Here is a 16162-nt window from a genome sequence, read left to right as displayed (position 1 = left end):
CCCTGAGGGGAAGGCGGCGGGCGTGCAGGGCGAGGGGGGGCACGGCCTGGTGGTCTGAGCCCGCCTCGGAGCTCCTGTCCTGTAGCCCCTCTGGCTCGGGGCTGCCGGGGAGAGTTGCTGCTGCCTGGGGGCGGGGGGGGAGGGGACGTAAAACTACTGCTCTAATCGGAAAGTATTTAGGGTGAGCACCTCTTTTTCTCAGTACGCACGTGTATGCGTACTCGTTAGTGACGGCGCAGCCTGGCTTATTTAAAGAGAGTTAGTGCAGTTCTGATATAAGTATGGTACTGTGCTTGCAAAGGAAGAAAAAAAACCCACACCTTCTCTTATCTAAGCGTAACTTCAGTCCGTTTGGTTTGCCTTTATCTTTTATATGACATGGCTTTGCTCAGGAGGAATGCAATAATAAAAATAGAGGTGTTCTTTAAGTGATACCTTGTTCTTCAGGGGGGTTGAGTTGGGCTGAGCTATAAGAGAGTTGAATGCTTGCCTACTGTAGTGACTTTGTGGCTGGCTCTCGAGTTTTCAACCAGTTCCAGCATTTCTGAAACTCGAATCCTCCCTGTGAGAAGAACAACGTGAGAGTGAGACTGAACAGCAAGGGTTAGCGTTTAAGCTACTTGCTGACTGCAGCTGGTGATGGTTTTGAAAGAAGTATAAAATAGAGCAGCATTCTGTGTTTTAGATGCAGCTTCATTCTGAGGAATGGAGAAGGCACATGGAGTAACTGTTTTGTTTCTAGTTTGACTTCCTTTGAGGAAAACCAGAGAATTGCAAATTGATGTCTTCTGGGAGAAGGTTAGAGAGTTGGGAAGAGTGAGTTCATTCACTTGTAAATAAACGTGTGACTCTAGAGCCAAGAATGGGGGAGACAAATTACAAAGCACTCAAATTGTTTAAAACCAAAGGTCAAATAGAGAACTACTTGTTTCAGTACGGTGGAAGAGAAAGCTGAAATGATCGTGCTGAGTGACTGCCTTTACTGTGTAAAGTTAGAAATCGCTTATGTTTTCTTCAGCCACTCTAAGGACTGATGACTTAAGATTGGGAAGAAAATACAGCGAGGAATACAAGGATGATAGGATGCCACGTGGTCACCCGGGATGAAATAACAAAACTGGAAGAGTTTACAACATCATCTGCTGAGCCTCAGCAGCCAGTAGCATGTATGGAAACTGTTGACTTTCTATTGTGTAAAACAATATATGTTTTTTTAGAAAGACAGGTGTCTCAGAAAAGAGCTGAAAAAGAAGGTTTAGCTGCTTCTCTTTAAGGTTGTTTTTGCTCCTGTCTATGGGTGTAGGTTAAAGATGCTGAAGATAGACTTTTGTCTGCATTACCAGTGAACACTGAAGCTTTTTGTTTTGTATTGAATGGGGCCGTAATACAGAAAAAACAGGACAGTCAGCAGCTTGTAAGTCATGGGTCTAATTGTCAGTTAAGAAAATCTAAATAGTGGAAAGACAGTAAGCCAGCAGTGCAGGTAGGTGAAGTGCACTTCACTTTGCCAGGAAAGGGTTGGGCAGGTGTAACTGAGAAAGTGCAAAGTTTTTTTGAGTTTTGTGGGGCTTTTTGTTTTTCAGTTGCTCATCTATCAATGATTCATAACAGGGCTAGAGGTACTAGCAGTTGTCATTATATGTGTTGCTGACAGGATTATTATCCTCTCTGGGACAGCTGAATTCATAATTCATAGCTGTTAAACATCATCAATTGCATCTTTAAAGCTGTTGTCATCATTCTTGAAAGTTTGGCCAGCCCCAAGGTAACACTATCATAAAGGGTTATCTAGTGGTGTTCCTGCTGCTGAAGGGTAGAGTTAAGATATCTGTGTAGGTGTCGTATACATTGTTGACCTTAACTGCTAATAAGAAGTGATACGGAAGTTAGTATGCCGGACAAAGGATGATCTAGCGGTACTACAGGGGACTTCCTATTTGAGAGATTAAACTAGAAATTGGATACGGCCAACTGATAGTCATCAGTAAAAACAGTAACAAACGGTTTTAAACAGTCAGAGTATTGCATCAAGGAGTGCTATTTTCATGTCTTTGTGATGATTCAGATGACTTGGGCTTGGGGCAGGAAGCTCATACTTGTAATAGGGATTGAAATGAGATTGTGGTTCCTTGGTTTTAGGGTTTTGTTGGTTTGTTGGCCGTTTAAGAAAAAAAAAGTCAGATATTAAACAGCGTAATTCTTGCAGAAAAACACACCAGGTTTTTTTCCTTTTTCTAATTGTTTAAGAACAGCCTTGCTTCTTACAGATCTTGGGGTTTTTTATTATTATTATTTTTGTTTTCTAAACTCAACATAATTTTTTTGAAAACACTTTGAGGCTTTTTCTGGGAAAAAAAACCCTTTTTTTAGGGTGGATGTCTTTTCTTTCATCAAGATGTGTTTCTCAGTAAGGGAAATATTAATTAGAAGTGGAGTTTGATGCCTGACACTATTTTCTTTTGCTCTGGGAGAGGTATCTTTCTCCTGCCCCCCACGCCCAAGCAATTAACAATGCATATTGCTTTTAGTGACCAAAGACTTATTACAGCTCACCAAGATGTAAATTTTATTTGGATTGTAGTTGAATAAATCGCAAATATCTTGGTTTTGTGATTAAATATAGAAGTTGCACTACTGCAAGTGTAATTGACTCTACCATTAAAACCTTTTGGGTGGGGGGGGGAAATCTTAGGCCTTTTTTGTTGCTGACTTCAACGTTGTGCCTGGATGAGAAATCTAGCCAAGGAGAAAGGCCAACATGGAAATGATAGATGCAGCGGCTTTGTATTTAGAAAGTCTGTGAGGGTAACTCATGCTTACAGATAGCTGAATATGTGGAGCCTGACTTAATGTGGTCTTTGGGGTTCTGTGTTTTGTGGGGGTGGGTTTTTTTGGAGGGGGTGGCTTTGGGTTGGTTTCTTTTCAGAAATTATACTTTGGACCTATTTTTATTTACTTTGCAGTGAGATAGCATGGTCCACAAGAGATAGATAGGACTTTGTTTAACCATACTTGGATATTTTTAGGAACAGGTATATGTACTTGTGTTATTTAGTAAAAGTGGTAAGTGGAGGAGGTGATGTGCACCATTTTGGTGTGTTGATTTGGGGTTATTTTACCTTTTTAAACAATCAGTGTGTGATGCCTTTCACTCAATACTAGCTTTGAGCTTGTTATCAGTAGATTTCTGGAACATATTGGCTAACTCAGAGCAATCCTTAAAAAGTTAAGATTTGTGTCATGGTTTAACCCCAGCTGGCAGCTCAGCCACACGCAGCTGCTTGCTTGCTCCCCTCCCCAGTGGGATGGGGGAGAGAATCAGAAGAGTAAAAGTGAGAAAACTCCTGGGTTCAGATAAAGAGAGTTTAATAGGTAAAGCAAAAGCCACACATACAAGCAAAGCAAAACCAGGAATTCATTCATCACTTCCCACCAGCAGGCAGGTGTTCAGCCATCTCCAGGAAAGTAGGGCCCCACCACACGTAACTGTTACTTGGGAAGACAAACGCCATCACTCTGAATGTCCCCCCCCTTCCTCCTTCTTCCCCCAGCTTTATATGCTGAGCATGACGTCCTATGGTCTGGAATATCCCTTGGGTCAGTCAGGGTCAGCTGTCCCGGCTGTGTCCCCTCCCAGCTCCTTGTGCCCCCCCAGCCTGCTGGCTGGGGGGGGGGGGGGGGGAGCAGAAAAGGCCTTGGCTCTGCGTGAGCACTGCTCAGCAATAGCTAAAACATCCCTGATTTACCAACACTGTTTCCAGCACATATCCAAAACACAGCCCTATACCAGCTGTTATGAAGAAAATTAACTCTCTCCCAGCCAAAACCAGCACAGATTGTTATTTCCAGTAGGCAATATGTGGTTTCTTATGTTTTCAGTTGTCTTTAGTTCAGAAGGTTGAAAACTGTTCTCTAAAAGTTTGCATTTCTATTAAGCGTTGCCTAATGGCTTAAATTAGAAGTCCCTTTATGACTAGAAAGAAAAGAAAAATTGTCTCTCATTGAAACTTCCAGAACTTTGTAATGATGTGATATTTGGTATAATATTGATTTCTGTTATATGCATATGTGGGGATGCTTGCAGAAATTGCTGGATATTATGTTACAATCAAATATTCAAGTCACAGTAAAGGGCAATATATTTACTCTCTGAAGACTATGTAGCCATTCAATTGTATTTATATTTTATATAATAAGAACTTAAAAAGATTCCTTTTAAATAAAACCTAAATTATGCACAGTCTTGTTGAACTTTTGCCTGTGCTCAGTGATATTACCCCTGCCAGTTTCACGGTTTGTTTTGTAAATACTAGTATATTGAGCTTTGTTTTAGTTTCATATGAGCAGAGGGAGCAATCTGTCTCTTTAAAATTTTCAGATTTTTTTCCTCTTCAGTAATCTGAACTCTAAAATATTTTTTTTTTTTTTTTTTTTTACAATTTTCAGCTATTCTTATGGCAGTGCTTTAGGCCATTACGGTACTATTTGTTTTCCATGTTACCCCCAGCATTTACCATAACATTTAACTTTAGCCCACATGTGTGGTATAGTTTGATGTTCACTTCAAAGCATATCCTGTTTACATCTGGATAAGAGTTCTTTACGTTGAAGTAAGGTTTATACTTTCTGAAGTTTACAAAATTTACACCTGTGTTGGCAGGGGACTAGTCTTGGTGACCAGTGATGTTATAAGCGCACAACCTTTTTCTTTTTTTTTCCCTTTCCCTCCAAAATTTGTGTCAGAAGAGAGGGGTGGGGGGGAAGTGTCTTTTACAGCTGTGGTTTACAGTTGGTCCAGCTTTGAGTAGCCAGAATTATTATTATTAATAATAATATTCAGCAAAGTTGAGCTTCTTTAGTAAGGGTGGGTGAGATATCTTTAGATGTTTTGAGTGAGGTCTGTTTGATTGTGCCAGGTAAGATCAAGATAATGGTGCAGTATGAGAAATGTATTGTTAAGTACTGTAAAGATGCTTAGAAATATGGATAGCACGCACAAATTGAAATAATGGTGAAGATGCTCCATTTTCCCAGGACTGTAGTAGGAGTACACATCTTGCAAGGTGTTGCTATGAGGCAGATGGGGTTCTTATGAACAGCTGGAACAAAATCCTGATGTTCTCATTGTGGTGGTTATGTAGCTTCTTATCTGTGTCAAGACAAGTTTATTAGACATCTAGGTGCTTGCGGCTGCAATTAAGGTGGCCTACTGAGAGCTCTCTAAAGCCTTTGTTGAGACAGCATGGCACGATCTATTAGATTCTTACTGAACTACACAGTCATGCAGAATTTGCTGACAGATGTAACACCAGTCTTCCTGATTTGAAACTGCAATGTGACACAGAGATCGTGCTTGGTGAAGCTGAATCAGTTTCGTCTAAGCTAAGAAGAGAAAAAGAATGTCCACTTTTTGTAGCAAATAAATTACTGTTTTGTATCTGCAAGTGCTGTGAACTGTGGTTGGCCTGGATGCACACAGGTCCATCTTTGCGTTGTAAATCACTCTCCCATTGTGACTCACTCCTTAATTTAGGTGAATACATAAATGTGGGGTGTGTGATCACTATATTCTTTTCCTTTCCTTCCTTTCTACCCTAGTGATGTGTGCTATGTACTTAAGTTGCTCTTGTTCAAAAGTTGCCTCAAAGATAGGAGAATGGTATATTAGTGAGTTTTGGATAACAAAGTGATTTTGCATATATTCTAAAAATTAGTGCTAGGTGAAAAGATGAATGGAGCCACGTTTTATGGGCTACTGTATTAGAGCACAAAACTGGAGGGTTTTTTTACACTATGCCATTCTTGAACTGTAATAAAGAATAAAGCAGGAGTAAAATCTAGGTAATTAGCATCTGATTTTAATGTCTAATGGGATGTGGAACATTAATAGATGCTGTTTCAGTGAGAATAATGTCAGAGGTCTTGAGATGAACCTCAATATTGTGAAGTTAACGTTACATGCTGGATTTTAAATGGCAGCATCTGAGCTTCTTGTGCAGCTCCCCGTGACTTTTTGGTTACCAACTGTACTGGGATGCAGACAGCTGATGCCTAGTAGTTCATGCACAGAATTCATCTGACCTTGAATGCAAGTAAATCCTTCTGTTATTTGATTCCCAAACAGTACGTGTAGGTTCTCTTTTTTCCCCCCACTAAATTTGTAATAATAGCTTTAGCAGTTAAGAGTAAAATGATTTATGTTATATGGAGTGTCAATGAGAGCAATTGTAAAAGTGGGGAAAAGGACCATTCCCACCTTATGTGTAGAAATTATATCAAAAACTGTACAAATTTTTCCATTTAAGCTGTCAATCAAGTTTTATGAGGCTAGTAGAACTAAAAGATTGTGTAAGGAGCTAGTCAAGTTAAAAATAATCAGTTTGTGATATTGGCATTTCACCATGGTGTTCCTAGTCAGTCTTAATTCCAGAGTTTTGTAGTTCCAAAGAAACCAAAACCAAGCAACCCACCCTCCTTGACATCTGCTGACCCAGATGATAATAGCTCTTGGGGGAAATGGGATGAACAGCCTTTGTTCATAGAAGTGCTTTCTTTGCGAATGCAGGTAGTTTAAGGTATATGAAGCTGAGAGACTGTGCCTTCCAGACCAAAAGACTCTTCTTCAGAATCGAGGTTTCTAACATGTAGGGAGATCTTCACAGGAAACAAATGACTATGTAATACAGGATTCCTTAATATAGTAAGACGAGGCAGAAAAGGGACCAAGGCCAAAAAAAAGTCAAGCTTTTCAAATGTGAGTAGCAAACATGGTGTGTGTGTTTTATGCCAAAGGTGATTAAGCACTGGAAAAAAACTCATGTGAACTATTTAGTTCCTCCAGTTCTTGAAGGGCCTCTGGAATCATTTGAAATATATTAAAAATACTCAAGACACAAGTTGTCAGGTCTCAGTGTGGGTAGGTGCGTAAAATTACTTCTTTCAGTCATTAAGACAAGATAGCCTAGCGCTTTTTCTGGCCTTAAGGTGCAAGTGAATTCCACCCTGAAATTTGAAGCTGAAAAATTACTTGGTATCTTCCTCAAGAAAGAATGTCAGAGAATAACAGTGCTGTTTGGAAACAAGGGCTATAAATTTATAGATAGATGCAGTGAAGTCTGAAGTATGAAAACTGAAGATGTTGTAGATGATCTGCAGAATGGCATCCTCTTTGACCAAACATGAGATCTTGTAAGATGTTAGCTTCTGTGTTTGTCTACAAGTGCCTCTTTCAAGAGATAGTCAGCTTCAGCCTGAATTTTCTGCACCAGATCTTCCAGTCCTTACTTTTATCCTGTTTTGTGCTTCAGCTACTCTTGTAAGAGCCTGTTACCATAGCCTCACCAGGATGAGGACTGCTTGTGGGTTGTGAACACAATGCAGAATACTGTAAAATTGGAGGCTTCCCATTCCTATGTGCATAAAACTGTACTTTGACCACAGCTAGAATTCAGCATATTTCACACTTTTCCCCTCCCCCGCCCCTTTGGAAAGATCAATTTTGTTATTCCCATGACGGTGCTTTGCTTTGGTTTGTACACACGCTGTTGATGGTGGAAAGGAAGTATGTCACTCTTGGCAAAGCTGACTTCGCTGGTAGCAGGAAAATTACATTTTCCTTTTCTTCCTCCTGATTTGAACAACAGCATCCCTTCTTAAATATAAAATACACCCTTACGATGATCTGAACTGTCAGGCTATACAGGATGTAACTGCATGTCATTGCATTCTTCTTCCTTTCCTCTTATCTCTGTGCAGCTTGAACACTTTTGGAAATGGGAAAGTTGTATAAAAATGAGGGGGAGTGGGAAAATGGTACCCTGCTCAGCTGCCGTGAAATGTTTTGCTGTAGTTAATTCCTCCCTTTCCTCTTTGTTTGATTTTTAATCTGTTGGTAGTTGCTGAACTGGTATCCCAAGTCTGGGAATCTTCTCTGCAGCTAAGTGATCTCTAGTCAAAGATTTTTGAAGTTAATGTTTAAATAGCTATTCATTGCCGTCAGGGCTAGAACTTGTGTGTGCGTGTGCACACGCACGCCCTCTTGACATAATTCAAGCCTGTGGTCTCTGCGATTTCTAGCAATGGTTCTGGGGTCTTTGAGCTTTAAGCTATGTCCTTTTTGTTTTGCTTGTGGGATTTTGGCTGTGAGGGTTGGTGATTGGGTGTTTTGTTTTTGTCTGGGAGCAATGTGTGTGTGGCTTTTCTTGTATTGTGAAATTCAGGTCAAGATTAATACATTTCATTATCCTCAGAGGTCCTGCGTATTGATTTCCATTGACTATAACTGGGGCTTGTACTCAGTGCAGTATCATCTGTACTGAGTACATCTTGGACACCCAGTGGCTGGTTGGCAGAATTGGTGTCTTGTATACACTAGGTCTCTGGAGGGGTATCTAATGTGTAAACAGAGTATGATGCCTTGCATGGGTCTACCACTAGGCATCATAACTGCAAACTGAATTTTGCCCCTAGTTTCTGAAACGTAAACTAGGTGCCTTTGTCTTTTTGAGACTTATAGAGCCATGACCCAAGATTCGCTGTAAGTTAGGCCAAACAAATAGAGAGTGAAGACCTGGACAGGCTGGATTGATGGGCTGAGGCCAATTGTATGCGGTTCAACAAGGCCAAGTGCCAGGTCCTGCACTTGGGTCATAACAACCCCATGCAACGCTACAGGCTTGGAGAGGAGTGGCTGGAAAGCTGCCTGGCGGAAAAGGACCTGGGTGTATTGGTCAACAACTGGCTGAGTATGAGGCAGTGGCGTGCCCAGGTGGCCAAGAAGGCCAATGGCATCCTGGCTTGTATTAGAAATAGTGTGGCTAGCAGGAGCAGGGAGGTGATTGTTCCCCTGTACTCAGCACTGGTGAGGCCGCACCTCGAGTCCTGTGTTCAGTTTTGGGCCCCTCACTGCAGGAAAGACATTGAGGTGCTGGAGTGTGTCCAGAGAAGGGCAATGAAGCTGGTGAGGGGCCTGGAGCACAAGTCTTATGAAGAGCGGCTGAGGGAACTGGGGTTGTTTAGCCTGGAGAAAAGGAGCTGAGGGGAGACCTTATCGCTCTGTACAACTACCTGAAAGGAGGTTGTAGTGAGGTGGGTGTTGGTCTCTTCTGTCAGGTGGCTGGAGATAGGACGAGAGGAAATGGCCTCAAGTTGTACCAGGGGAGGTTTAGGTTGGACATTAGGAAAAATTTCTTTACTGAAAGGGTAAAGCCTTGGTACAGGCTGCCCAGGAAAGTGGTTGAGTCGCCATCCGTGGAGGTATTCAAAAAGCGTGTAGACAAGGCATTCAGGACATGGTTTAGTGGGCATGGTTGATGGTTGGACTCGATCTTAAAGGTCTTTTCTAACCTAAATGATTCTATGACCTTTGTTCCTCAGTTTGGCCAGTTGAGCAACTCCTTTGGAAAGAATCCAGAAGACCTAAAATATGAAAGTCAATGCTGTATGGTTAAAGGGCAAGTAAGCTTTGGGGAATGGCTTAAGGGAATAGATAGTAGCTCCAAGCCAGAAGTTATCATCAGTCTTCCATCTGCTAACTGGTAAGAATGGCAGTCTGGCTAGCATTATCTGTATGTAGCAGTCTCTTAAAATGCTTTTATAGCCTGTTGCTTTGGGTCCTCATGAAATCCAGGTATCTCTTTTTCAAGAGCCACTCTTTTTCAAGTGGTCCCCTTGAGCACCTCCAGTCAAGAGTTGACTGTCCAGCCACCATTAGGGAAGAGGAGATTATGCAGGCAATAGGGTTGTTATGCCCAACTAGGCAAGGCCCTAAGGAATCTGCTCTAGTTGATTTTTCTCTGAGCATTAGGATTAGACTAGATGATGTCTGGATGTCCCTTCCAACCTTAACTGTTCTGTGATTTTTATGACCATGCTGTAAAGTAACTGTCCTGCCGTGGCCTTCGTAGGAGATGTGATACTTACACAATAAAAGAGACTTCAAGGATTTAAATCCTTTTGAATATCAGAGTAATTCTGCACTAACAGATGAACCGAACATTTTAATGAAGCCTTGCCCATATGTTCTGCATGTGGATTATCATTCTGTCTCCCCTTTCCATCCTCTTCTGTTTTGCTGTACTATCTTTTCTTCTGCTTTAGCAGAAATAGCATGTTAACACATCTTACACATAGGATGTCTTCAGAAGAAATTCCTGACTCTTCCCTTTTTGGAAAACTTCTGTCTGTAGGGGAGAGAGAGACCAAGTAGGGCAGCTTGCAAGCTTCACAGAGTTCTAATGTGTTCAGCGCTCTTGATGCTGCTTATTTTATTCTTGCTGCCCAAGTTGCATTTAAGTAGGCAGAAGGCAACCAGTTGAGAAATGTGGTGGGGTTGCTTACAGTATGTATGGCAAGTAGCCAAAAGTATGTGGCAAGCATTCTCCACAGAAATGTTTTTGAGGAAGTTGTCACCTCCTACACTCAGCTGGACAGGAACACTTCCGATGTTGTTCAGAACTTTATTTGTTTAGTTTTTCAGCATGCTTTTGTTACAGTCTGTAGTCTTAACTGAGTTTTAAGTCATGCTGTCAACCCCAGGAGAACCTTTATAAATCTGCAGTACTATTCCAGTGTTCACATGTGTGTGTTTGTGGGTAGTCTGCTTATGTACCTAAGAAACTTAAAGTGGTGTTGATTTTAATATGTAGATGCCAAACAATGCATTTATTTGAAGGATGCTTTTTACTCTTCTCACAAAATTGTGGTAGAAAGATCCTAGATGTTCACAATTTGTATCACTAACCAGCACGTGTTCTGCACTGTGTTTCTCAGACTTACACTTTGGTTGGTTTGTTATGTAAAACTGTAGAGACTTGGTGCTTTTTCAGTTTTCTGATGTATTTGTACTTCACTATTTCCACACCAGTTGTCAAGAATTAGCCATGGAACTAGTCTGGTACCTATTGCAACTTGTTCTCTTTTCTGAAAATACTTTGTTACTGAGGAATTCCTGGAAAGATGTCTTCTGGTGTTGCTTCAGCTCATTGCACAGTAGGGACATTCAGTGCTTTCAATTACAGGCTGGGTGTTTTGATTAGTGTTGCATGTTTTCATCTAGAAAGTGAATTTGTTTCACTTTTGAAATTAAATAGAAAACTTACTCAGAAGACCAGACTAGAATATGTAAGCTTTTCACATTTGTAGGTCTATTAGAATTGAAGTTTTCTACTAAAAATTTCAGGTAGTTGGACTAGATGATCATTGTAGCTCCCTTCCAACTGAAATACTCTAACTGCAGAAACACAGGAACTGCTCTCTTCATCTTGTGCTTACAGCTCTCTGCATCTCAGACACAACACCGCAGTTGGATTTTTTTGAAGTTATAGAAGTACACAGAAGCCACATACTTCACTGTAAAATGGCATAAGCTCTTAATAATGCTGTGAGGAAAGTTCTTGTGTTTTAAATATAATTATATTTTGAATGAAAAGTACAGTGGCTCTACAGATTAAAATCTTCCACTGTTGGCTTTTTAAACTGTCATTTGCCACTACTATAAGCCAAATTATTTCTTTAAGTGGAAAACTTGATGTCAGTGGGATTTCTATGAGGAAGCTGAGCAAAAGCTCATCCTAATGCTCTAAATGAGTTGTGTATATACATTTTTATATACTGCCCTTAAATGTGACTCTGCCTTAGGTGTACTGCTGAAGTAGTAAGCAAAGTTCAGGACCTTGGTTACTGCATTAAGATGTCATGTGGTTTTTACCCCTTTAAAAAAGCAATAGCCATGCAGTGGTTACAACTAGTAACTTATTCTTTCTTTATGAATGTCTGTCTTGTACAGCATTAGTGTACCTGATGAAAGTCAACTTATCTGGTACTATTTGATGTGACCCCTTCTTGCTAGCTTTAATTTCAGAGACCTGTTTTAGATAAATTTTGTCTACCTCCTTTTAACAAATAAAAGGATCCAATGTGATCACAGACATCTGATCTCTGGCTTAGTTTGCCTATGTGTCAGTAACCAAATGTAAGGAACCCTGGAGTGATCTTTGAAGAATATAGTGTTAAAAGCAGTCTTCAGTGCAGTTGGTTCTAGTCCTTCCTGTTGGCAGTGAGCCCTATAGTGTTTATAGGAGTTAGAGCTTAATATAAGAGACTTCTCTAACTATGTAGTTTTGTTTTCTCCTGTTAATTTAGTAGAAGAATGTTGCAATACTTCTGGATGCTCATCAGTGCGTTGGTTGGCAGCTCTCATTCACCAGTAGTTTCTAATATTTTTGTGGCATGGTCTAATGTAATCTTATCCTTGAGCTATATAACACTTCTCACTACTTGCTTAAAATTGTTTTGGCATTTGTTTGCTTCTGCTAAACAGCCTAGCTTTTTGTTGTTGTTCCATGTCTTGTTGGTTATTGTAAAAACTCTTCTCTGTGTCTGCTCAGGTTTGAGTTCAGGTGGTTTGTACACAGCAGACTTAAGGCTGTACAAGTTTTTTGGTGAGATCTCTCTAGATTCATATATTAATGTACTTCATTTTCCCGTCTCGGATTAAAAAATACTTGGCCAAATACGGTCTTGGATCACATTGTCATTGTACGTGACCTCCATCACAGTAGTGGCTCAGTCTCTCTCGTGATTGATTAAACACACAGGTTTTAATCTGTAGCCACCTCCATCTTAGTAATCTCCATTTAGGAATGTTTGCTTGTCCCCCTAAGTGTGGAGCCCTCCCACCCCCTTGGGGGGAGAAAAAGTCCATAAGGTTTCATTTCTGTCTTTAATCGTTATAAGCTTGTTAACAGTCAGTGTAGCCTGGTCTTCCCCTACAGCTGAAGAGCGAAGACTCTTTAAACCTTTATGATTTGGGCCAGGTATTTCTGTTAATATTATTATTGTACAGTACCTCCTTTTGACCATATGCCCAGCTCTAACATTGTGAAGTTTCCTTTGTATAATCTTGAAGTGTGTTCAATCTATTCCACAAAACTAAACCACTTAGCTTATCTGTTTTCTTCTCTCATTTCCAGTTTCTCATCTGTTAGTTCCAGAGACTGCTTTATTCTAAGAGGAGAGATATATTTGCAGTAGTCTGTGCAACAAGGCTTCCCTTTTTTTTTTCCTTGTAATTGGCTTCTTACTGCTGTTCACATTTCTTTCCTGTTCGATTACAGGCTCAGTTCCAGAGATAATTCCCCTAAAACTATTCTTTCTCTTCCAGACTGGAACGCCAGGTTTTGTAATATGTGAATACAATTTTCAAGAATGTCCTCAAAAACATACCCAGTAGAATATATTAAATTCAGTCCCTTGTACGTTGTGCATTAATGCTGTATATAAATGTGGCAAATTTCGTTGATTCTGACTCCAAGTAGTGTATCCTTCATCTTATTGTGGTGTCCCTCATCTTTTCTTGCGGTCTTTTTAAAAACACATCTCAAAATTGTATATGCTTGTTTAGAAACATCAGTCTTACAAAAAGTAGAAAAGTGTTCCCAGATTGGTCTCTTGAAAGACCACATGAATCTGTACAGATCCTCCATCACTTATATTGACTGGAAAACAACAGCATCAAATAACCATATATATGTATTTGGCTATGCTACAGGTATGGTGAGAGCAAGTCTTATTCCATTTTGTAACTCCGATAGGTTAGATATGTCTCTGGTAGTAGGTATTCTTCCTTGAATTTTCTTTATTGTTAATATCTTGTTAAGAGGTAGTTATTCCTACCAGATGGACTGATCTCTGAAGCTGCATGGTGCCAAAGGCATCAGGTTAAGGAGAGTTTTGAATAGGGGAGAAAAACTGCTCTGTAGCATCAGGCAAGACCAGCCTCCTGTGGTTAAGCCAATGCTCATGGATATCTTTTTTTTTTTTTTTTTTGGTAATTGCAGCAATAAAACCCTGAGGAAAGAGCATCTTCTATCATCTGAAAAATGTTTTGGTAGCTCAGCTCTGAAACTCTTAACTGCAAAGCAGAATGCTTCTCTGGAGTGTGTAAAGCTGCTGAGTGTGGCAGGATAGATATTCCTCAGAGCCTAATTTCCTTTTTCATTGATACACAGGGCAAACTTGTTCAAAAAGTTTTGGGCTGCAGGCAGATTTTTTTTTTCTTCAGGCTACAATATACTTAGGATTCCAAATAGTTCAGACTAAATCAGTGAGTTTTTTTCATCTGCTCTCTAGCGATACCACCTTCTTCACTCTCCCAAGGAGGGTATACTGCTGGGATACATCGCTTCCTGCTGTCTTCAGAAGCCTTGAAATATATCAGGTTCCAAACAGGGACCTTGTCATGACTAGGTGTCACTGCTGCTCATTTCCATTCTGTCATGATTATTGGGAATTACTAGTTGTCTTAAGAGATGACTTTGCAGGGCTGAGATGCACTGACACAGGTGTGAAAGCTTTGCAGGCAATAATGAACTCTCCCACTCTGCACACAGCTGCTTCTTCCTGTGTCTGCTGAAAACTCCACCCTATAAGATTGGATGCTGCTTTGGTGTTGGCAGCTAAACCACATCTTTGCTCAAGTAAATCTATTACTGCTGCTGATCTACATATTTCTTTCTAAGCAAGAGCGATTTTGTGAAAGAATATTTTCCTCAGTATTCTCACCCTCCAAAGGCAGGCATTGTTTCAGCTTGCTTTCTCAAGCATAGATATTAGAGATGGGAAGAGCTCCATGTGAATGAGAAGGAATGAATGTATCAAAACTTGTCTCGTATTGCTTTCTGAAGCAATGCTAATGTGCATGTGAATATAGTCCTTATATTTTAAAAAGAAAGAGTGAAGTCATTTTTCGTGGGGGTAACTGAACAGATGACTAGAGAAATCAGATTTCAAGATGGGGAGCATAAAATCCACTGTAGCTGCTGAGGAGATAGCTACATAGCTCCTCATAGGTTTGGAGAAAATGTATTTCCATATATAGATTCATCAGTATCTCAATGATAATTTGCTTTGGAAGAACAGCTTCCTCGGTGCAAGTGCTTGAATGTTGATTTGTATACTGGTTTGGCTGTGCTGGAGTTAATTTTCTTCATAACAGCTCCTGTGGTGCTATGTTTTTTTGGATTTGTGCTAGAAAGTGTTGATAACACAGGGATGTTTCTGTTATTGCTGAGCAGTGCTCACACAGAGCCAAGGCCTCTTCTGCTTCTCCCCCCACCCCAGCAAGGAGGCTGGTGGGGCACAAGGAGCTGGGAAGGACACAGCCGGGACAGCTGACCCTGACTGACCCAAGGGATATTCCAGACCATAGGACGTCATGCTCAGCATATAAAGCTGGGGGAAGAAGGAGGAAGGGGGGGACATTCGGAGTGATGGCGTTTGTCTTCCCAAGTAACGGTTACGTGTGGTGGAGCCCTGCTTTCCTGGAGATGGCTGAACACCTGCCCACCCATGGGAAGCGGGGAATGGATTCCTGGTTTTGCTTTGCTTGTGTGCGCAGCTTTTGCTTTGCCTATGAAACTGTCTTCACCTCAATTCAACCCTCAATTCTACCTTTCTGATTCTCTTTCCCGTGCCACGTCGGGGGGAGTAAGTGAGTGTCTGTGTGGGGCTGAGCTGCCTACTGGGATTAAACCACGACATTTAGTAACTGTTCTACTGGAGTTCATTAAAATGCTGCAGTGTTAGTAGCAGTACTCAGGGAAAGGATCCAGGATAAACTTCTTGGACAACTTGCTTTAGATTCAGAGATCTGCAAAGGGCAGTTAACTTTGTCTTATTACACTGCTTATTTCTGTCTACATTCTCTAGTTGTCCTCTGAGGAGACTAATTGCTGATTTTGTCTCTCTAGCTGTAGAATACCCTAGCAAGGGAACCTTATGAAAAGAAAATATACAGTCACTCGTTGATGTCTGTCTTTTTGGGAATGATGGTCTTAACCCATAACTTGCAAAATGGATTGTGCTTACTTGATGGGGACATAGCTGGCAGCTTGTCATGCGTTTTTTCATGTCAGTGAATGATGGATAACTACAGAAAAACTAAAATTTGGACTTCATAAGCAAAGCTCTCTGCACAAGTATCTCTTCAGGCTTACATCTTGTCATAGGCCTTTCATAAGGTCAGAGATTATTCAAGAGACTGGGCACAAGCAAAGAGTAAGTGATCACATATAAACTAGCAAGAGCTCAAAAAAAGTGTAACAGGACTTTCTCCCCCATAGTTAGTCATTTACATGACAACTGGAGCATATTGCCAAGGTAC

General features: G+C 40.7%; 1 protein-coding gene across 1 annotated transcript in view; it reads left to right on the top strand.

Annotated features, from left to right (window-relative positions):
- ERICH1 (glutamate-rich 1) overlaps positions 1-16162 on the top strand; it is a 79822-nt gene that overhangs the window by 2484 nt on the left and 61176 nt on the right. Inside the window, exon 2 of the mRNA XM_010566760.1 lies at positions 570-603. Coding sequence (XP_010565062.1) covers positions 570-603 — 34 coding nt within the window. The remainder of the gene's footprint in view (positions 1-569; positions 604-16162) is intronic.

The sequence above is a fragment of the Haliaeetus leucocephalus genome, unplaced genomic scaffold (genome assembly GCF_000737465.1).
Source record: "Haliaeetus leucocephalus isolate CR32 unplaced genomic scaffold, Haliaeetus_leucocephalus-4.0 Scaffold217, whole genome shotgun sequence".
In the NCBI taxonomy this organism is placed as follows: Eukaryota; Metazoa; Chordata; class Aves; order Accipitriformes; family Accipitridae; genus Haliaeetus; species Haliaeetus leucocephalus.
The sequence above is the reverse complement of the archived record's forward strand: the minus strand, read 5'-3'. Positions and strand labels throughout refer to the sequence as shown.